Here is a 22,813-nt window from a genome sequence, read left to right as displayed (position 1 = left end):
TGAGTGTACTGTACGTGCAGGTGATACAATGTCCGGGGTTCACAGAAATAAAACGGACATGTTATTCGCTGAACTACTGGTTCTGCTGCAGAGAGAGGTCCTGTCACAACCTGTACAGAGTCTTCTTTTACCCTAAAAGGAAGAGGATCATAGTTTGCAAAAGTATGTACAGGGGTGCATTAGAATAATTGTACACACACACGAAGACACATTATGAATCATCCTTAGGAATGCTACTCATATTCCCTATATTTCCAACATCGACCAACTCCAGAAACTGTCTAACCTGCTTTAAAGAGACTAAAGTTAGTGTAGTTTTATCACTTTAGGGCTGCATCTGCCCTAAGATGCTTTTCACAATGATCTTTTGTACATAGTCATTGTATAATCTGCAAAGGAAAAGTGAAACTGACATTTCTGAGTCACACCTAGTTTTGGGTTTATATTCAAGACTTTAGTGACTTAGACTCACACAGCAGGAGCAACAGTGAACAGGTACAACTCTACAGCCAGAGCAGAACAAACAGTAAGTGACAGAAACACATTTTATGTAATATATAGGAATACCTTGATTGTGTTTCTGCCTTGGCCAGGGATTAAACTCACTGAAAAATAAGGCACAGTGATCTCTCTAGATTTTATTCTGCAGTTTAGCTGATAGACCCTCCACCATTCACTAAGTCGAAATAAAGCAACATGTCAGGTTCAGTTTATTTAATTATTAAAATTTAGTTTATCTTCAAGATTATCAGGTAAGGCCATGGCTAGGCCTTTATTTTATAGAGATGTTTCATATTTTCCACATGCCGCATGAATTGTTGATTACAACAGTTGTATTGCAGCAATTCTTACATATGTTTTGTCCTTTACTGCGTTTGTTTTTTTCCTATTATAGCACAGTTCTGTTTATGATGATTCACAATTACTTAACATGCTTTTGAACAAAATAAATGTGAAAAAAAATTATCTATTCGGTCATATTTATACACAGAACTTGAGCAGCAACACATTTGAGGTGACCTTCACAGAGGAGCAGTGTCATGAATTGGGTAAGAAAATTGAGAACTGAAAGAATAAACAGTTCACAAAACAATAAGTTAAGCTTTATTAAAATTATCATCATAATGTATGTGCTTGTCAGAATATATTGACAGTATTATGATGTTACTTATTTAAGTTTAGTAAAAGATAAGCAAAATATATTCTCTATTTATGTGGATTGGAATTTGATTTTATATTGCATTGACTTTTATAGCAAAGGAAATTTTTAGCTCCCCACAAAATCCCAACACCGAACCCAGACCCAATACCAGATCCTGGTGAGTTACTGTTGGAACATAATTGATAAGCAAAATCATAGAAAAAAATATGTATGATGTCATGAAAGTGTTAAAAATATTTATTTAATCTTGCTTGCTTTTTTTTTTTTTATATAGAATTGGATCGTCCATGGCGGCCAGTGACATGGAGGTAATACCAGTGACTACAAAAGGACAGAAATACAAAATCATTGTGTGCTTAAATCTGTAATTAATAGATTAAGAAAATATGTTAATCTCTTGGTTTACTTTTCAAACAGTGAAGATAACAAGATTCAGATGTTGAGGACAGTGAAGGATTTCCAGCCAGGTGCTGCAGAAGTCAGTGAGCTAAAGATTCTGCTTCATGGTCCAATTGGAGCAGGAAAATCAAGTTTAATTAACTCCATCAACACCGTCCTCCAAGGACGCAATACTGTCGGTGCACTGGTGGATTCATCAACTGGTACAAGTACGAGCTTCACTTTAGAGGTAACCAAACATCCATTTCAGATATTGTTTGTAAGAATATTATCTGTAATGCCTGTAAGTCTAGACCTTGTTTACTTGAACTTGTTGTTGTAAATATTTTAGTTCCAGTAAATTATCTTATTTATGATACCTTTATATATATATATATATATATATATATATATATACAGTGGTGTGAAGAACTATTTCAAATTCAAAATTCAAATTCAAATTTCAAATTCAAATTTTATTTGTCACATACACAGTCATACACAGTACGAAATGTAGTGAAATGCTTACACGACCGCCAGTGACCTTAAAAAGAGAATTTAAGTTTATAATAGTAATAAATATGAATAAAAGAAATACTATAGAAAATTTAAATAAAGAAATAAAATAAATAAAATAAAATTTAACTAGGAAAAATAGAACTAAAAATTGAAACTGAAAATAGAAATATACTGTACAGATAGAAATATAATGGTGTGCAAATATGCATAGAAAAAGTGACTCTGTGCCAAGGTTATTAAAGTGTCTTTGTGCAATGGTCCAGAATGTAAACGTAAACATAGTCCATAGTGTCCATGGTCCATAGTCCATAGTGTCCATGGATGTATAAAGATTGATTGATTGATTGTGAAAATTGTGAAAATATTGTGTTAGTTTTGCCTAGTGGTGTGGTTGAGAGACCTTATCGCCTGCGGGAAGAAGCTCCTCCTCAGTCTCTCTGTGTTGGCCCTCAGGGAGCGGAATCGCTTCCCAGACCGCAACAGAGTGAACAGTCCATTGTTGGGATGGCTGAGGTCCTTCACGACCTTCCTGGCCTTGGTCCAGCACCGCTTGGTGTAGATCGAGTGCAGGTCAGGGAGCTCGGTGCGGATGATGCACTCAGCTGATCGCACCACCCTCTGTAGAGCTCGTCTGTCCTGCATGGTGCTGTTCCCGAACCAGGTTGTGATGTTTCCCGTCAGGATGCTCTCTATGGTGCAGGAGTAGAAATTCCTGAGCACCTTGGAGGGCAGTCTAAAGTCTCTCAAGCGTCTGAGGTGGTACAGACGCTGCCAGGCCTTTTTTACCACGGTGTTGATGTGACAGGACCATGCCAGGTCCTGCGTGATGTGAACACCGAGGTATCTGAAGCTGTCCACTCTCTCCACTGGGCTCCTGTTGATGATGGGGGTCTGGTAGTTCCTCACCTGCTTTGTACTGAAGTCCACTACCAGCTCCTTTGTCTTGCTGACGTTCAGGAGGAGATTGTTTCTCTGGCACCAGTTCTCCAGATTTCCAACCTCCTCCAGGTAGGCCGTCTCATCGTTGTTGGAGATCAGGCCCACCACGACAGTGTCGTCAGCAAACTTGATGACGGTGGTGGAGTTGGTAGTGGCCACGCAGTCATAGGTGTACAGAGAGTACAGCAGGGGGCTCAGAACACAACCCTGGGGGGCTCCAGTGCTGAGAGTGAGGGAGGCTGAGACATGTCCGCCCATCCTTACTGCCTGTGGTCTGCCAGTCAGAAAATTGGAGATCCACTGACACATGGATGAGCTGAGTCCCAGGTGCTCCAGCTTGGTGGTAAGTGTGGAGGGAATCATGGTATTAAATGCAGAGCTGTAGTCGATGAAGAGCATTTTCACATAATTCCCCCTCCGAGTGTCCAGATGAGTGAGAGATGTATGGAGGAGATGTGAGATTGCATCGTCCGTGGAACGGTTTGGACAGTATGCAAACTGTAGTGGGTCCAGTGTGTCTGGTAGTGAAGAGATGATGAAGTCTCTGACCAGGCGTTCAAAGCACTTCATCACTACTGAAGTGAGGGCTACAGGGCGATAGTCATTAAGAGAAGCAGGATGAGGTTTCTTTGGAACAGGAACAATAATGGACTCTTTGAAGCATATGGGGATCACCGACTGAGATAAAGAGATGTTGAATATCTCAGTGAACACAGGTGCTAGCTGGTCTGCGCAGGCTCTGAGAATACGGCCTGAAATGCCGTCTGGTCCTGCTGCTTTCCTGGTGTTCACTCTCTTGAAGGCTCTCCTCACGTCATGCTCGGTGATGATGAACGCGCTTCCGGTGCTGGCAGTGACTTAGCTGCAGCCTTGAAGCGAGCATAGAAAGTGTTCAGCTCGTCTGCCAGAGTCACGTCCGCGTTCATCATACCGAATGTTGGTGCTTTATAATCCGTAATTGTCCTTAATCCCTGCCACAGGCTCCTAGAGTCACTCTGTTGGAGCTGTGACTCTGGTTTTCTCCCGCAGCACTGCTTCGCCTCTTTCACCGCCTTCCGGACGCTGTATGACGCAGCCTTGAACGGTTCCATGTCCCCCGACGCGAGTCCCGTGTTGTAGGCAGCGGTGCGAGATTTCAGAGCGTCGCGGATGGTTTTATCCACACACGGCTTCTGGTTGGGAAACGTTTTAATAGTATTTTTTTCCACGGTATCATCCGCTAGTTTCCTGATGAATTCCACAACCGCTTCCGTAAACACGCTGACGTCACCATCGGAGCTGTTTCTGAACATGTCCGTCCAGCGCGCGACCTCCCTCTGAACCGGAACCTCTTGCCCCCTTCCTGATTTCTTATTCTTTTGCATGTTTGTCACACTTAAATGTTTCTGCTTATCAAAAACCGTTAACTATTAGTCAAAGATAACATAATTGAACAGAAAAAGCAGTTTTAAAATTAAGTTTACGTTATTAAGGGAGAAAAAACACTCAAAATCTACATGGCCCTGTGTGAAAAAGTGATTGCCCCCCTTGTTAAAAAATAACTTAACTGTGGTTTATCACACCTGAGTTCAATTTCTGTAGTTACCCCCAGGCCTAATTACTGCCACACCTGTTTCAATCAAGAAATCACTTAAATAGGAGCTACCTGACACAGAGAAGTAGACCAAAAGCACCTCAAAAGCTAGACATCATGCCAAGATCCAAAGAAATTCAGGAACAAATGAGAACAAAAGTAATTGAGATCTATCAGTCTGGTAAAGGTTATAAAGCCATTTCTAAAGCTTTGGGACTCCAGCGAACCAGAGTGAGAGCCATTATCCACAAATGGCAAAAACATGGAACAGTGGTGAACCTTCCCAGGAGTGGCCGGGCGACCAAAATTACCCCAAGAGCGCAGAGACAACTCATCCGAGAGGCCACAAAAGACCCCAGGACAACATCTAAAGAACTGCAGGCCTCACTTGCCTCAATTAAGGTCAGTGTTCACGACTCCACCATAAGAAAGGCTCGTCTCAATTTTGCTAAAAAACATCTCAATGATTGCCAAGACTTTTGGGGAAATACCTTGTGGACCGAACTTTTTGGAAGGTGCATGTCCCGTTACATCTGGCGTAAATGTAACACAGCATTTCAGAAAAAGAACATCATACCAACAGTAAAATATGGTGGTGGTAGTGTGATGGTCTGGGGTTGTTTTGCTGCTTCAGGCTCTGGAAGGCTTGCTGTGATTGATGGAACCATGAATTCTACTGTCTACCAAAAAATCCTGAAGGAGAATGTCCGGCCATCTGTTCGTCAACTCAAGCTGAAGCGATCTTGGGTGCTGCAGCAGGACAATGACCCAAAACACACCAGCAAATCCACCTCTGAATGGCTGAAGAAAAACAAAATGAAGACTTTGGAGTGGCCTAGTCAAAGTCCTGACCTGAATCTTATTGAGATGTTGTGGCATGACCTTAAAAAGGCGGTTCATGCTAGAAAACCCTCAAATAAAGCTGAATTACAACAATTCTGCAAAGATGAGTGGGCCAAAATTCCTCCAGAGCGCTGTAAAAGACTCGCAAACACTTGTTGCAGTTATTGCTGCTAAGGGTGGCCCAACCAGTTATTAGGTTCAGGGGGCAATTACTTTTTCACACAGGGTCATGTAGGTTTGGATTTTTTTTCTCCCTAAATAATAAAAACCATCATTTAAAAAATGCATTTTGTGTTTACTTGTGTTATCTTTGACTAATAGTTAAATGTGTTTGATGATCAGAAACATTTTGTGTGACAAACATGCAAAAAAATAAGAAATCAGTAAGGGGGCGAATAGTTTTTCACACCACTGTATATATATAGTACAGTTTGATTTACCTGGACATATTAGTAACATTTTAAATGTGTGTTAGAAAATCTTAACATTATCTTTAAATATTATCTTGTATTTTATGTTAAGTTTAAAACTCACAAGCTGAAGAAAGCTGGACCTGGATCTTTCTATCCATTTGTCTTTATGGACATCATGGGTCTGGAACCAGATAAGTCATGTGGAGTACAAACCAAAGATATAAAGAAAATGTTAAAGGGTCATGTGAAAGACGGCTACACTGTAAGTTCATACTTTACTATAATTTTCTGGTATTTACAAGATGCTTTTTTATGTAAAACTCAATAATGAAAACTAATAAATATGATGAACACATAAAGAAGCATTTGAGAGCATCCTTATATGTTAATCCAGTGCACATCTTCTTATTCATGCTCCACCAGGGAGTAAATATAAGTGGATCTCACCCTAATAGGGATCAGGACTTTAAATAAAAGGAATATTAAAGGTTTGAAGTGGTAACATTAGATCGTCGTATATGTAAGTACTGTACATGTAGTGCATCAGGAATATCACAGTGGTAATACTACAGTAATACTTAAGTTCAGGTCACAGCACACACCATGTTGCATGACCATGAATACCTGTATTATGTTTTGGTCCAATTACCATGCCTATTTAAGTCACACATGGTACAGTATGGTCCTCTGTTTGTGTTACATGTCCATGTTACTATCTTGCCTTATTCATATTTCATGGTTTTCTGTTATCTTCCTTTCCCTGTAAATAAATATAATTGCCTTTGCTTCCATCTATGAGAAAGTGTAAAGAATTTGACAAGATAGTACTATGAGCACTCAGCTAAAATATATACATGGCAAAACATCACCAGTTCTGCAAAGAAAATGCCCTGAAGCCCAAAAGGTTCAGCCTTACAAATTTTGATAATATGCTGACGGCTTCTTAATTCCAGTCATTTCAAATCTCTGTAATTATTTTTGGTGCTTCTTGCAGGACAATAATTTGACCGTTCTGAAATGGTAATGTTTTGGCCAGTGTGTATACACAGTAAAATCACTAGGTGTGCAAGGACTATACCTGGCATAGGCCATTTTGTACTTAGTCTACTTAATCATACAACCATTTTAGTGACACTAGTGATTCTTGTGAATTCAGCAGTAATTACATTTTCTTCCTAAAGCATACTGTATTAACATGACTTATTGTTATAACTAATTTTTATGCAGTCGAACCTCAGATTACGAGTAACGCGGTTTGTTTTAATGAATTTTGACTTGGAAAACTAGCAAGTCTTGGTTTACGAGTACCGAGTATCATGCATCACGGATCATGCTTGTTTTGACGCTGAGCGTCACGTGATCACAACTGAGCCAATGGTTTTTCTCTCTTTTGTGCTGAGGAATTGTGGGTAATCGTCTCCCCTGCTGGGTCCTAGTGCTTGTCTCTTACTGGTATAATCAACATCTGTGCACGTGTGTACTGTTTACTATAACACTGTGACCACGTGTGTGTGTGTAAAACATCTTTTATTTTGTGTCTGTATGTGTGTGTGTACAGCGTGCGTATAAAGCAAAAGCAAGTCTCAATAGAGACGTTAAAGATCCATTTTCTCTCTCTGTATCAGCTGCTCTTTGTGTCCGTGTGCGCGCGTCATTGGACACCATGAAAACTGCAAAGAAAAATACCCGCCTACGTATGTCCAGAGAGAGAGAGAGAGCGATTACTCTGTGCAATGCATTTTTATTTTTATTTTATATTTTGTGTTAATTATTTTTATGTATTTTTTTTGGGGGGGGGCGGGGGCTGTGGAAAGAATAATTAGCGTTAACATTATTTCTTATGGGAAAATTTGGTTTACGAGTGTTTTGGAATACGAGCTGCTTCCGGAACGAATTATCCTCGTAATCCAAGGTTCCACTGTAACTTTTTATAACTCAGAACTTCTACAAAATACTGTACAAGTTATCATTTTAGCTCCTGAATAATTCATAAGTTAATATTAGTACACTGTAATATTTAGTTTAATGTATTTTTAAATATGATTTGAGGTGTTCTCTGCTCTAAACATTAAGTATGTCACTCTTTCAGTTTAATCCAATAAAACCAATTGATAAAGGTGATGTGAAGTACAACAGTGACCCTAGTCTGAATGACAAAGTGCACTGTCTGGTGAGTGTTCTACCAGCTGACAAAATCTCCCTCATGAGTGATGAAGTTATCAAGAAAATGAGAGATATTCGGGAAAAGGCACGTGATTTAGGTAAGTTAATACATACACTATAGTGCCAAAAGTATGTGCACCCATTCACTAGGGTCTGGGAACCATTTCGAAGAACACTTGACCCCAGGACCAGTTGATTTTGGTCAGTGAGAATGCATTCATTTCACGCTCGAGAACCGATTCTTCTTTTTATTTAAGACAACTGAAACAAAACATATACATTTATAATAGTATTAACAAATATGAATAAACATGTGTCAAACAGAGCACAAACAGTGAAAAACACTCTCAATTACAAATACAAAAAGGGTCTCTTTATTCCTCTTCTAATAAACCAAGATCTCTTCCAGTAATTTTTTTGCCTTTTTTACCTTTTATATGCTCCAAGGATGGAAAGTAACTACAAATAAAATATTCTTATTAAACCGGTGTCTTAAAAATTCAGATGACAGATAAATACTATTAAATGTTTAAAGTGAGTGTAAGGATTTCTTGAATTTTGGTAGACCTCCTTTTGTCTACTCAGTGCTCAGCCTGTATTCTGCTTGTCCCGCCTGGTACCAGGGAACCCCTCAATGATACACACAAGTCAGTGCTCAGTGAGACGTTCAAAGTTTATTGTGGGAGACAGGAGTATATATACGCACACACACAAAGAACCAAAGAAAAGGTGGATGCAGGAGTGTTTACATCCAGTCTAGAATGCTTTTAACAGATAAGGTAAGGAAGAACATAAATTTAGGAGTAGCTCTCAATTTACGAGCGTTTAACAGTTTTACGACCTTTAACATAAACTTCCATAGGATGTGTTTTTGAAAGCACAGCTTATGTCATGAGAACAGGACGAAAATCACTCTGTTCTCATGCACACAGAATACAATGAAACATACTAAAAATCAAATATTCCCTACAATTCCCCCCTTTTATTCATAAGAAATATCGTTGAATAAAACTCAGAGCTTTCAAGAAGTCGCTGGCGGATAATAGGTCATCGGACGCGGCGCAGGAACATAACCTGAAACATATTTGTACAAAAGATTTTGCACATAGCGAAAAATACACAGATTTGACAGGTTGAGTGCAAACTCATAAATAACTACTAGTGGTGAACTATTGCCTTTCTTGACGATACAGTGCTCAGAGTGCGGGCACGCCCAATCTGCACTCGTCCCACCTTACGAGGCGCTAAGACACCACCAGAAATGCTACACTAATAGCAGAAGTAAAGTCATTCAGTGGCAACCCCAGGCGATCCCTCTGTGTCACGTCACTCTCTCTATGTCACATCACGGGTTGAACATCACTGCAGCACGTCTTTAGTCTAGGAAACAAAAATCACAGAGACAGAAAGATAATAATACACACGCATTTATTCATCCTTTGGTCTCACGCCGACAGGACATCTCTTCAGCCTAGTAGCATGGATCCACTGTGGAAAAAGATCAGTTAAGACAGCAGTACGAGTAATTGCGATTATTTCTGCTGGTCCATCATATTTACAATCTCCCAGTTTTCTGGGGGTCAAAGATTTTACCAGAACAGTATCTCCCACATTAAAAGGATGTGTGGGTTTTGTTGAGGGTATTGGAGTCACATTAGCAATTTGTTCATAATGTTTAGTTAGAGTATCTATTAGAGCAGCAGAATATTCAGCAATATGTACATCAAGATCAGTTGTTCCTATCGCGGGTTTACCTTTCCTCCATGGCACGGGAAAGGGTCTGCCAAATATAATTTCATGTGGGGACATGTGCACGTCTTTTCTTGGTGTCATTCTCATTTCAGCTAGAACAGCAGGTAACAGATCAACCCAGTTTTTACTTCCCATGGTTTGCATTGCTTTAGTCAATTTTTCTTTCAGTGTCCTATTTGTTCTTTCTACTATACCTGATGACTGTGGATGATAAGGAATGTGAAAATACCAGGACAGTGAAAGATATTTACACAAATTCTGTGTTACCTGAGATGTAAAAGGTGTTCCTTTATCTGAGTCAATAGCATGAGGCACGCCATAACGAGGTATTATTTCTTTCGCTAAAACTCGGGTCACCACCTTTGCATTCTCATGAGCACACGGGAAAGCTTCCACCCACCTAGAAAACTTGTCTACCAAAACCAGAAGATATTTGAATGTGCCACATGCAGGCATATGCGTAAAATCAATTTGCCACTCTGCAAACGGGGCAATAGGTAATGGAAGACTTTCGTGTTTACCTAAACCCTTTGTCACATTATTCTGAGCACACACCAAACATCTAGATATTAATGAATCAATTGTTCCAAGCATGTTGGCTATGCAAAAGAGTTTTTTCATATCTTCCTTAACCCCCCTTCGTGCGCGATGTGTAACACCGTGGAACTCGCGCACGAGGAACGGAAGACAATGAGATGGCAGGCACAAACGACCATCAGCACAATACCATAAACCATCAGAAGCAACATAGGCACCTTGAGCTTGCCAAAAAGAGGAATCATTCGGCGTGGCTGAAGCTTGCAAAGACCATAAATCTACATCAGGAATCAAAGAGCTAGCAAGAAAGGATGTATTGATCAAATCAGAACCAGAGTCAGGAAAGAAAATCTGTTTTTGAGCTGCTTTTTTAGCAATACAATCAGCTAGAGAATTACCTCGCACTTCCATAGAGTCCCCAGAAGAATGACCCTTAGTTTTTACAATAGCGAGAGTACTAGGTAGATGACATGCGTCTATCAAATCCTGAACTAGAGAAGAATGAGAAATTGGCTTACCCTCAGCAGAACGAAAACCCCTGGATTGCCAGATGCGGCCAAAGTCATGAGCGATACCAAAAGCGTAACGAGAATCAGTGTATATAGTAACATCTTTTCCCTCAGAAAGAACACACGCACGAGTTAGAGCAAAAAGTTCAGCTGCCTGAGCAGATGAGAAAGGGAGAGAGTAAGCTTCAATGGTTATATCTGGCAATGCACACACAGCATAACCACAAAGAAATTTCCCATCATACGGTTTTGAACAAGAACCATCTACAAACAGAGTGTCACCAGTTGCTAATGGAGTAGAAGACAGATCAGGGCGTATACTAGTGGAGTGAATGATCTCTGAACAGCAGTCATGATCTGTATCTACTAACGTGTCGTCCTGTGCATTGATCAAGCGTGCCAGAGCATATCCAAGGGTGTCAAAAGAAGAGGTGGATTTTATCTCTAAGTTACTTGTAGAACAAAGGATAATCTCATACCCAGACCTTCTCTGAGCCGTCATATGTTGTGTTTGAAGGTTCTGTAGCACTTGTTTAACCTGATGTGGAGAATACAAAATTAAAGGATGAGAGAGAACAATCTTCTCAGCATCTTGTACCATCACCGCACAGGCAGCCACAGCCCTGAGACAGGCAGGCAAACCTTGTGCCACAGCATCTAAAGTTTTAGATAAGAAAGCACATGGTCTCATCCCCCCCCCATGCTCCTGTGCCAATACAGCAGAAGCGGTGCCCCCGTGCTCACACGCATATAGATGGAACGTTTTCTGATAGTTAGGCAGGCCCAGTGCTGGAGCGGAACATAGGGCCTTTTTTAGTTCCTTGTAAGCCTCAATCATGTCAGCAGTCCATGTCAGAGGTTGTTGGAGCGGATCGTTGTGTGAGATAGCCGTCCTGATGCGTTTATCATGAAATGAGCAGTCAGGAATCCACTGACGACAGTAGTTGATCAGTCCCAGGAAAGCCATGAGAGCATGTTTAGTGCTTGGACGTTTAGTGTCGAGAATAACCTGGATTCGTTCCTTTGAGAGCCTTCTTTGGCCTTGGGAGAGCTCAAAACCCAGGTATTTTACAGTGTCTCTGCAAAACTGTAATTTAGTCTTTGATCCAGGTGTTTCAGGAGACAAATGGTGGCTTCTTCGCAGACAGCAGGCTAAGCGGCGGACACCAGTAGATCATCCGCGTAAGATAGGACAACAGAATCAGTGGGGAGAGTTAGATCACCAAGTGCATCTCTTACTACAGCCGAAAAAACAGCCGGAGAGTCAACACAGCCTTGAGGAAGACGCGACCAGGTGAACTGACGCCCCCTGTGGGTGAAGGCGAACAAGGGCTGTGTCTGCTCTTCCACAGGAACACTGAAGAAGGCAGAGCAAAGGTCAATAACAGAAAAATGTGAATGATGACAAGGTATAGAAGAAACAATGGACAGCACATCAGGCACAACAGGTGCTACAGGGATAATTATGTCATTTATTTTTCTTAGATCTTGTGTAAATCTCCACGTACCATCAGGTTTCAAGACTGGGTTAACAGGTGTGTTATAAGAACTTACACATGGTTTAACAACACCCTGCTTGAGCAGTGAGCTTAAAATCTCATCTATTCCTGAAGCCTTGGCCTCAGAGAGTGGATATTGTTTGATGTACACAGGTTGCAAGTGTTTTAATTTAGCTTTATAAGGCACACAGTGAACTAACCCCACCTCATCCTTATGTTCAGCCCACAGACTGCTTGGCACACATTCAAGGGCAGCAGGAAGAGAGCTGTTCTGTGAAGAAAGGAAACAATTATTTACACGCATATTTGTAAGGTGGGAGAAAGAAACTGAATCAGGCACTTCAACAGTGAGTTTCGCTCCAGAAAAAGTCAGGGACATGTGTAGCCTGCTCATTAAATCACGACCTAACAGATTAAAAGGACAATCAGGCATGCAAACAAAACGATGAGAAAGATGAATTCCCTTATCTAAAGGACATGTTACAGTTAACTGGGGAGTAAAATAATTCCGTTGAGAAACCCCTTCAATTCCCACAGAGCTGATACTTTTATTCGAGAGCGGCCCCTCGTAATCACGACCCAAAGACGACATTGTGGCTCCCGTATCAACCAAGAAAGAGAATACGGAACCATCTATACATAATTCTATAAAGGGCAACTCATTAACCTGAGGTGACTCGAAAGTACAAAGTAACATTGCGGGGCTGGAACTCTGCGGGCATCCCTATGCATCATATGCTCCTACCTGCATCCCTGAGAAGGGATTGGGTCTATATTGCTGTTGTTGTTGTTGTACTCGCTGTGGTGGCTGCTGGGAAGGATTAGGAGAAAACACCTCATTAGCATCATTCAATTGATTATACACATTTTGTCCACTACGTCCCTCATCTCGGGCCTTCGTGTGACATTCACGAGCCCAGTGACCTTCTTTATAACAATAATAACAATAACCAGATCTACGGGGTACACTCTGACCCTGCAGACCTCCTCTACCTCTTCCACGGCCTCTTCGGCCTCCTCTACCTCCCTTTTTTCCACCTCTGTATCCTTCACTTTCCACAAACAAACATGCCACTTGTTTATTTTCTAAAATACCATCTCCTTCTAGTGTTCTCACACGCTCACCTAATTTTTTAATAGTCATTGTAGAACGATCTGACAATTGAAACTTTAAAATTTTCACAATTTCTGGTCGACAATTATTCAAGAAGGTTGTAAGGAAAAGTGGGTTAGGATTTTCTTCAGGGAGGGGCATACCACCCAAAAGGGTCCAGGTCTCTCGAAACCGCTCCAGAAACCTGGATGTAGTCTCACTCTTTTCTTGTCTACAATTAGTTACCTGTGACAGATCTTGACTAGCTTGTTGACGTGCAAGAAGATAAGTAGTTAGCTCATCTTTTAAAAGTTTCATAGCCTCATTAGAATTACCCCAATGAAAGTCATATTCCTTCTTTTTCCGTCTTCCCCCACCCTCTACATCTTCCTGTTTCACCACTACAGTCCATGTGTCTTTTTCAGGGTCTAAGCATTTTACTGTTTTTATCAAATCAGCCTCATCGTACCCATCTCCCAAAACCGATTGCAAAATAAAGCGGTAATCCGCACCCACGAGCTGACAGTGCCTAGAAGCCTTTATCAGCATATCAACAAAATGCAAAGGTTTGTTGGGAGAAGGGAGCATCTTAATAATGTCCTTCAGCGTGCTTACGGATGGTGGAAGGATTTTTGGACCCTTTGGTCCCATAGAGAAAACAAACGCAGTATTTTCTTGTCGAGGTTTGGGGCGAGACCTCTCATCCGGACCTTCATCGTCCGAATTATCATCATCCTCACCATCAGTATCCTCGGGATCATCCGATAGAGGGCTGTCAGAAGTTCGTCCTGACACCTTCTTGGGAGTCTTTCCCTTTCCTGAGGCACACACTTCCGACGAAGGTGAGCACGGTTTTGTGGGTACAGGGGAGACAGGCACAGATGGGCAGCTCACAAAAGGATTAGTGGGATTCAAATTAGGATAGATTTTCTCAACAATTAGTTGGTTAGATGCTGACGTTACTATGTCAACAGGATATGGAGGAGGAATCGGAAAGGTTGAGTGAACAGGTGGCTTGAATTTGGTTTCAGATGTAACCTTTGGAATCTTTTTCTTCTGTATTTTAGTTTCTTTTATGTCTAAATATTTATCCCAAAGAGCTTTCATTTCTACCCATTTTTGATAACATGAACCCATATAAGGATAATCCCAACCTGGATCACCCATACCCTCATATATCTGAGAGTAAGCAGAGGCTAGATATTCAGGCTTAAAAGTACCTCCTCGTGGATAGGTTAAAAATTGAGATTGTGGTTCAGTCCACCCTGATAAATTATCAAGCCAAGGTGTGGTAAAGTAAGTAAGTCCACACCTATTCATCCAGTCACGCGGAACCTCTTCTGGGTCCGGCTTTGGATAAGTAGTTGTGTTCTTATTACCCATTTTATAAATGTGAATAAACCCGCGACAGAAAAAACCAATATCTTCAACAAACAACACACAACACTTTAACAAAGACAACAACAAAGAGCTCAACAAAGACAATAACAAAGAGCGGGCAACAGAATACAGCTTCCACACTATGCTTCAGTTCAAGGAACCTTTCAGAAGCGAGCGCGCGCTAAACAGGCGTAAAAGCCCCAAGACAATCCTCCCCCGTACTGTATATGGTCCAGATACCAAAAACCAGGGAGCGTGCTTGCTCTATGCTTATAGAGAAAAAAATTTAAAAGCAGCACTCACCTGATTAGAGGTATCCCGGACAGAGCCCCCAAATTGTAAGGATTTCTTGAATTTTGGTAGACCTCCTTTTGTCTACTCAGTGCTCAGCCTGTATTCTGCTTGTCCCGCCTGGTACCAGGGAACCCCTCAATGATACACACAAGTCAGTGCTCAGTGAGACGTTCAAAGTTTATTGTGGGAGACAGGAGTATATATACGCACACACACAAAGAACCAAAGAAAAGGTGGATGCAGGAGTGTTTACATCCAGTCTAGAATGCTTTTAACAGATAAGGTAAGGAAGAACATAAATTTAGGAGTAGCTCTCAATTTACGAGCGTTTAACAGTTTTACGACCTTTAACATAAACTTCCATAGGATGTGTTTTTGAAAGCACAGCTTATGTCATGAGAACAGGACGAAAATCACTCTGTTCTCATGCACACAGAATACAATGAAACATACTAAAAATCAAATATTCCCTACAGTGAGTTTCCTGTGCTTTAGGAGCCACTGGAAAGCTAATCTAGTGTATTGTATCTGCAATATTATAATAGTTGGTTTATCACAAGTTTGTTAGATATTGTTATAATATAATGATGCTGGATGCTTTTAAGACACATTAAAATTGCTAATGTAGTACGTTGTATTTAGAACAGAAACCACTGAATGACAACAAGCTCCCATCCTCATTTATCAAGTGAATTGACCCAACCCCTTTTTTAAGCCAATGCACTGTCACGACCCGTCAAGCTATAGCTCTGCCATGATCATATGAGCACTCCTGTTCCACATTCCCAACCACAACTTACATCTCACCACCTCACTTTCCGATCTCCACACACCTGTGCGCTATCAACAATCATCCTCCTTACCTATTTAAACCGCTCTTTGTCACAGTCACATCGCCAGATTATTGAGTGCTCTCCTTAGCCCAATTTACGCTCACGGACTATTCACAAAATTGTTCGACCATTGCATGTGTTTAATGACTACGAACTCGGATCACGGACTCTCTCTTGCCTCTTTGGCTTTGAATCCGACTCACATTCAACCACGAGTGAATGCTGTGTAACCAGCCACTAACCTGTGCAGTTTCTCCTCGCTGCCGCCGGTTCTCCTTGCGTCCGCATTTCTGCACGAGCCACGCCGCACACAAGGCTCTCTCGCCAGCTCTTCTCGATTCTGCATTTCTGCACGAGCCACGCCGCACACAAGGCTCTCTCGCCAGCTCTTCTCGATTCTGCATTTCTGCACGAGCCACGCCGCACACAAGGCTCTCTCGCCAGCTCTTCTCGATTCCGCATTTCTGCACGAGGCACGCCGCACACAAGGCTCTCTCGCCAGCTCTTCTCGATTCCGCATTTCTGCACGAGCCACGCCGCACACAAGGCTCTCTCGCCAGCTCTTCTCGATTCCGCATTTCTGGATCCATCATGCCCTCTAGTGAGCCTGACAGAATAATCTGGCCAAAAAATGGATCCAGCAGAAGCAGCTCACCTTAGGGGGCACTGGAGAGTCAAGGAGCTCTCCTAGGCACCCACCAGCAGAAAATAAGACAAATTACAGAAACCCTCCAAACTATCACAGAAACTCTACAGTCTCTTTCCACCCAGGTTCAGAATCAACCACCCCCTGTGCCCATTCCTCGACCCCCCGTCTCTCCTAGCCCAGAGTCCCGCTTGCCTACCCCACCCACCTATGATGGAGACCCAGCCCCTTGTCATTCCTTTTTATCCCGGTGTTCCCTCGTCCTAGAACTACAGGCCACGTCATTTCCCACGGAGCGATCAAAGGTCGCATTCATCATCACCCTCCTTTCAGGAAAGGCGAGAGAGTGGGGAACAGCGTTATGGAATGCCCAAGAGCCATGGGCATGACCCATGACCTTCACAGATGAAATGAGAAGAGTCTTCGACCGCTCCTCTACGGAGCATCAGGCGGCAAGTCAAATAGCTACGTCAGGGAATGAGAAGAATGAGAAGGCATTGTTTGATTGTTTTCTCTATGGACTCTTGGACTCAATTAAGGATAAGCTTGCGGCCCGAGAGTTTCCCTCAGATCTCCAGGGGCTCATTGAACTAGCTGCCCACATTGATGGCCGTAAACGGGTACGACGAAACGAGCATCAGACCTGTCACGAACCACTCACCTCTGCACGACCTTGGCCACCTCCCTGAGCCCATGCAGATAGGCCGTGCGCGAATCTGTTTCTTGCCTGGACCAGCGATCATGCTTCTCCGTAACCCTGACCCATGACAACCAATCCTACGTCACTCATGCGTTGGTGGACTCCGGGGCTGATCAGAATTTAATCTCCTCTTCCACTGCCTCTGAATTCAATATTCCTCTCATGCCCTTGCATCAGTCCTTCACGGTTCAGGCTCTTGATGGCAGCAAACTAAACCCCATTACCCACCGCACTGCCTCCATCACCCTACAGTTTTCAGGAAACCACACAGAGATCATTTCTCTCTTAATTGTTCAAAAGGCCCATGCACCCATTGTTCTAGGCCTCCCTTGGTTAAGGCTGCATAATCCACACATTGATTGGGTTAAAAGAAGTGTCCTGGATTGGTGTTCCACCTGTCTCTCTTCATGTCTACGCTCCGCCCCTATGGGCCGAACCTTGTCCACATCATGAGAGGAAATCACCGACCTAACCAAGGTACCCACAGAGTATCATGACCTACGTGAGGCGTTCAGTAAGTCACAGGCTGTCTCCTTACCTCCACATCGCCCTTATGACTGTGCGATTGACCTTGTTCCTGGCACCTCTCCACCCAAGGGGCAACTTTATTCCCTCTCTTGCCCTGAGAGAGAGGCCATGGATCAATACATAAAAGAGTCACTTGCCTTGGCAGTATGTTAGGTGTCATTGTCATGCTGAAAGACCCATCCACAACCCACCTTCAGGAGGTTCTCATCCAAAATTTTACAACACATGGCCTCATCCATTGGACCCTCAGGGCAGCAAAGTAAATCTGTACCTTAAGCAAAGAAACAGCCCCAAAGCAAGATGTTTCCAGCTCAGGGCTTGACTGTAGGAACTGTATTGTTCATAGTGTCATAGTCAGCATTTTTCTTCCTCCAAAAACATCAAGTAGAGTTAATGACAAAAAGCTCAATTTTGGTCTCATTTTACCACAGCACTTCTAGTCTAACCATCCTAATCATCCTAATTTCACTAAAGGTGAAATCTTGCATATAGCTCCAGACTAAGGGCCATTAATGGTTACTTTGTATTTCTTCTATTTGTGAATAATCGCTCCAGTAGTTGTCTCCTTTTCACCAAGCTTCTAGCCGATGGTCTTGTCGCCCATTCCAGCCTTGTGCAGGTATAAAATCCTGTTCCTGACTTGCTTTGATAGCTCTTTGGTCTTGCCGATAGTGGTGAGGTTTGAATGAAAGATAGAGATTTTGTGGACAGGTGGCTTTTATACACATACCACATAGCATAATGTGTACCACAAGAGCACATAACCAGTCTGTGGGAGGCAGAATTATTGTTGGTTTGTAGGGGATTAAATACTTATTTCCCTCATTGAAATAAAAATCAATTTATAACATTCGTATCATGTGCTATTTCTGGATTTTTGGTTGATATTCTGTCTCTATCCATTACCATAAACCTATGACAAAAATTAGAAACCCTTTATTTCTTTGTAAGTGGGCAAACTTACAAAATCTGGAGGCGATCAAATACTTATTTCCCCCACTGTAAATAGAATAAATCTATTGTTCCACTCTGAGGTTTGGTGTGGGGTGAAGTTATGATTGATTGTATAATAATTTCCATTTCATTACACTTTAGTCAGTATATTGTCTCTGTAACCAGTATAGTGGTCTCTAAGACCCACGCTCATCTTGGACTTTACAGTGTACAGTGTTACAAAAATACAATATAAACACCAGACATACTGTTAAAGACAAAACATTGATTGATGCATTGTAAGTTATCTGACTGAATAGTTCTAACAACTTAGCCACTGTAAGTTTGAAAAGCTACACATAACAAAGGCAGAAAAAAAGAGCACAAGCATCCCTCTTATGTTGTCTTCTTGATTGGAAACTTTGGCAGCCATTCCTGGTCTCTCCAGGCCACAGGGACATGCTGCAATAACACACCAAACCTCACTTCGGAGAACCGAAAATACATGATTAAATTTTTAATGTATCTATGCTATTCTTTGTACTTTATTATAGCAGGTATTATATTTATTTGTAGCATTTCTTATATTTCACTGTACTTAATTGTTTTTCTTGTATTTACTAATTGTATTTTTTTATTTTAATGTGTAAATTTGTATAATAAATTCACAGTGTACATTAACAATAATATTATATTGTAATAAAAAAGTATATTTTTTAAACAAACAAATGAATATATAAATAACACTCATGTTCTATGACCAAACAAATTAATGTTCAATGAGCACTTTTTCAATGTCCCTTTGGAAATCAGAAAAGTAGAGTTGTAAAGTCATTCCTCAGTGCCTCCTGTCATATCCGTTAAGCGCACGCCCATTTCACCCTCTAAGCTGCGCGATAGATGTAGCAGTAGGAATGACACCCCTGTAAGATCAACAAAGCCAACTTCATGGAGACAGGGTGAGTTAAGAGTGTGTTGAAGTGGAACACAAAGCCTGCAAACAGCCCTGACTGGAGCCTCCTGTACCCCTTTTCCACTGCTTTGTTTCCCGTGCCAGTTCCGTGCCGGTTCCCAATTTTGGAAGCAGTGCCGCACTTTTCCACAGAAAAAAATTGGTGCCAGTGCCCTAAAATAAGCACCGGACCGGCCCCTAAACAGGCCCCTAAATAGCCCAAAGTCTGTTAATGTGAAGTGCGGACGAAACAAAAAATGCTTTAAGCAATTTGAACATCCGCCGAGATTCAGCAGAAATTGGAAAGTGCTTTTAGAAAAAAAAAACGGTGTAGCGGAAATGAGGTACTGGAGCCTCCTCCATCAGCTCCTGAGCTCATTAATGCTCCTGAAGCGTGGGTAAATCAACACAAACCCACACACACAATCCAACATCTAGTGGAAATCTGAAATAGAATTTTCATCCACCACATACTGTATGTCTGATGGTAAGGTGTCCACATACTTTTGCCCATGTACTGTAATTAGGTAAAAATATCTCGTCATTTATACAACAGTTTGTACCACTGTCATGATGTCTATTTGTTTGTTTGTTTGTTTGTTTGTTTCCATGAAACATGCCATCTTTGTAAGTACAAGCTCAATATGAACTAATAGTTTGTGTTTCTGGTGGTTTAAAAGGAATTCCTCAAGTTGTTGTCATGCCGATGGTTGATAAAGCATGCCCTCTGGTTAACAAGAACCTGAGGAAGATCTACACCAGCAAAAAAGTTAAAGAGCAGGTAAAAACAACAGCAGTATCCATCTCTTCCTCTATTATTTCCTGGCTTTAGCTCTTGTATCACCTTTTTGGTATTTTACAAGACTAGAGAACATTTTATCAGCCATGGGAATTTTTATATGAACCTTTACCTTCATTGTAATAGTCATATACAAATGAAACTGTTTGTCTCTGACTTCTAACCCAATCTGACCGTTTATCTTTATCTTAGATGAAACAGTGCAGTGACAAACTGGGAGTCCCGATGAACTGCATCTATCCTGTGCAGAACTACCATGAGCAGATTACCAACGACTTGGACATGGATATTCTGATTCTCATGGCCATGACTGACATCGTTAGATTTGCCAACGACTATATTGAAGACCAGGTCTACAGCAAAAGTAAACCCGAATGAAGATTCCCATGTGTCTTGTTTAATTTCGACCATGCAAACAGATTGTTTCAAAAATGCAAAGATGTATTATTTTCATAGGGAATCAACTTATATTACTTATATTATTGTTTTAATGAAGGTCACTTTAAGCATGATTCTGATTTTAATATGTACAATATGACAGATTTACAAGCGAGAAACAGTAGACGTAATTATTTCATTTAACTTTATCAGGTTTGTACCCCTTTTATTTTGATGCAAAGATTACATGTACTTTACTTCTGATTCTGATGATTTCACTACATAAATAATCATCTTCATTTATATCAACAATCAACTTTAAGAAATAAGTCAAATAAATTGCTCATCAATTACCAAGCAAACTTCTCACAAGTGCTTTCTTCTCACCTCATTTGTGACTGCTTTACCAATCAGCTCTTCACACAAAGAAATACAACAGTAACTCAGCATACGAAATTTGCAAGAAATGTGCCTTGGCATGCAAAGCATTTTCGACATATGTGTCCGGGAACCGTTCAAAACTCAATTGCATCAGTGGAAAGTCAAGCAAAGCGAGTTACATATTTTTTGTGGGTTTCTTTCATTTTGTTTTAGATTTTGTTATATTAGTAATATTTTGGGGGGCTGGAACGGATTATCTGCATTTACATTATTCCCTATGAGTGCAAAATGTATCAGACAAACATTATTGTTAACATAACAATATTTGCTGGCTGTTGTTGCTTCACTGTAATTAATGTTAGTCCTGTTAGTACTATTATCTACTCCATAGTAAGAGTTTAAATATAAAACCAGATGTTATGTCTATAGTTTATATTCACACATGAAGAACGAGAGTGTAGAAAAAACTATAAAACAACTTCACTGGATAGATGCAGTTCATCAGGACTCCCAGTTTGTCACTGCACGGGTTTATCTAAGATAAACAGAAATAGACAGATTGGGTTGGAAGTCAGAGATAGTCAAAGATATAAGAGCTACAGGCAGGAAATAAAGGAATTCAGTGTGTAATGTGTGTAACGCTCTGCTTTTGGCTTTCTCTGCTTTAATTGTGCATTACATTATGTGTCACAGACACAGATCAGCTATATCAATACTTAAGGGTTAATAAAATGATTTAAAGAGAGATAAGGAGTCATACACAGGAGTGTAGTCGTTTTAATGTGGACAAAATTCCCAACGCATTCTCCACCAATAAATGTAGGGTTTACATAATAATGACAACGAATAACTGTTGCATTCTTTAACATTAATACGTAATGTTTAGCTCTGGGTCAGAGGAATCTTTAGTGAATCAGGGTAATTTGTTTAACTGAATCAAAATTTATAATGTACACTTTATCGACTACCCGACCCGCGTTTAGCACAATTTAGTGTATCTTACCAGTTCTGCTTATCACGTGGCCAAGGATGATAACACAAAATCTAGTATTTAGCAATTATGAGCAAGGTAACAAGATCTGGGCAAATGTTTAGACTTTAAAATACATGACCAAGACAACAGTTCCTTATAAAGAAACAAGCATTTATTAGACTAATCTACGACACATGAAACTATGCTACTTGAACGCACACACACACACACACACACACACACACACACACACATACAAACAGTTTGGAAGGTGAAAATTAATTAATTCTTCTAGTATTGTTTACTAGATTACAGAAAGTCACAAGAGCAGAGTCTTGGGTTTAATCTTACGGTTCAGTTATGAAACGAGCACCAACTTCAGTAAGGTATGCAGCTTTGTTTGTTTACTTGCGTTAAGTTTCGTTCTCATCCGTTGGTTCGCCTCCAGTGAAGGAAAGCATTGCTGATTGGTTGGTGCGCTGTTGTAGAGATGACGTCTTTCGGGAAAGCCCTTCGGTGAGAAGATGGTTGCCTGGTTACCGATGGCTCGCTCTGGAACTTCTCCTGAGGGTTTCTTTGTTGAGGGACTTTGTAGTTCTGGCACGTAGTCTCGTTGATAGTTCTTGAAGAGCGGAT

At 41.1% G+C, this 22,813-nt stretch overlaps 2 protein-coding genes across 3 annotated transcripts; one reads left to right on the top strand and one right to left on the bottom strand.

The window, feature by feature from the left end:
* Positions 1 to 467: 467 nt before the first annotated feature.
* LOC128506396 (interferon-induced protein 44-like) lies at positions 468 to 21,209 on the top strand. The gene is made up of 9 exons (XM_053476814.1): positions 468 to 526; positions 992 to 1,049; positions 1,272 to 1,319; positions 1,437 to 1,470; positions 1,580 to 1,790; positions 5,937 to 6,089; positions 7,917 to 8,088; positions 20,327 to 20,427; positions 20,638 to 21,209. Exons 5-9 carry the CDS (start codon positions 1,599 to 1,601, stop codon positions 20,821 to 20,823), a joined length of 804 nt encoding a protein of 267 aa, XP_053332789.1. The 5' UTR covers positions 468 to 526; positions 992 to 1,049; positions 1,272 to 1,319; positions 1,437 to 1,470; positions 1,580 to 1,598; the 3' UTR covers positions 20,824 to 21,209.
* On the bottom strand, positions 8,550 to 15,417 carry LOC128506394 (uncharacterized). 2 transcript variants are annotated; one of them, XR_008355704.1, is made up of 2 exons: positions 15,064 to 15,417; positions 8,550 to 9,370 (listed from the first exon to the last, which is right to left on the bottom strand). XR_008355704.1 is itself a non-coding variant. In XM_053476812.1 (2 exons), the coding sequence occupies exons 1-2, from the start codon at positions 11,753 to 11,755 to the stop codon at positions 9,366 to 9,368; spliced, it is 963 nt and encodes a 320-aa protein (XP_053332787.1). In that variant the 5' UTR covers positions 11,756 to 11,861; the 3' UTR covers positions 8,552 to 9,365. The 2 variants fall into 2 exon arrangements, 1 of the variants encoding a protein (XP_053332787.1); XM_053476812.1 differs by lacking the exon at positions 15,064 to 15,417 and adding an exon at positions 10,798 to 11,861 and having other exon boundaries at positions 8,552 to 9,370.
* Positions 21,210 to 22,813: the final 1,604 nt, after the last annotated feature.

This window comes from Clarias gariepinus, chromosome 18 (assembly GCF_024256425.1).
Source record: "Clarias gariepinus isolate MV-2021 ecotype Netherlands chromosome 18, CGAR_prim_01v2, whole genome shotgun sequence".
In the NCBI taxonomy this organism is placed as follows: Eukaryota; Metazoa; Chordata; class Actinopteri; order Siluriformes; family Clariidae; genus Clarias; species Clarias gariepinus.
This window is presented reverse-complemented; position numbering and strand designations above follow the sequence as displayed.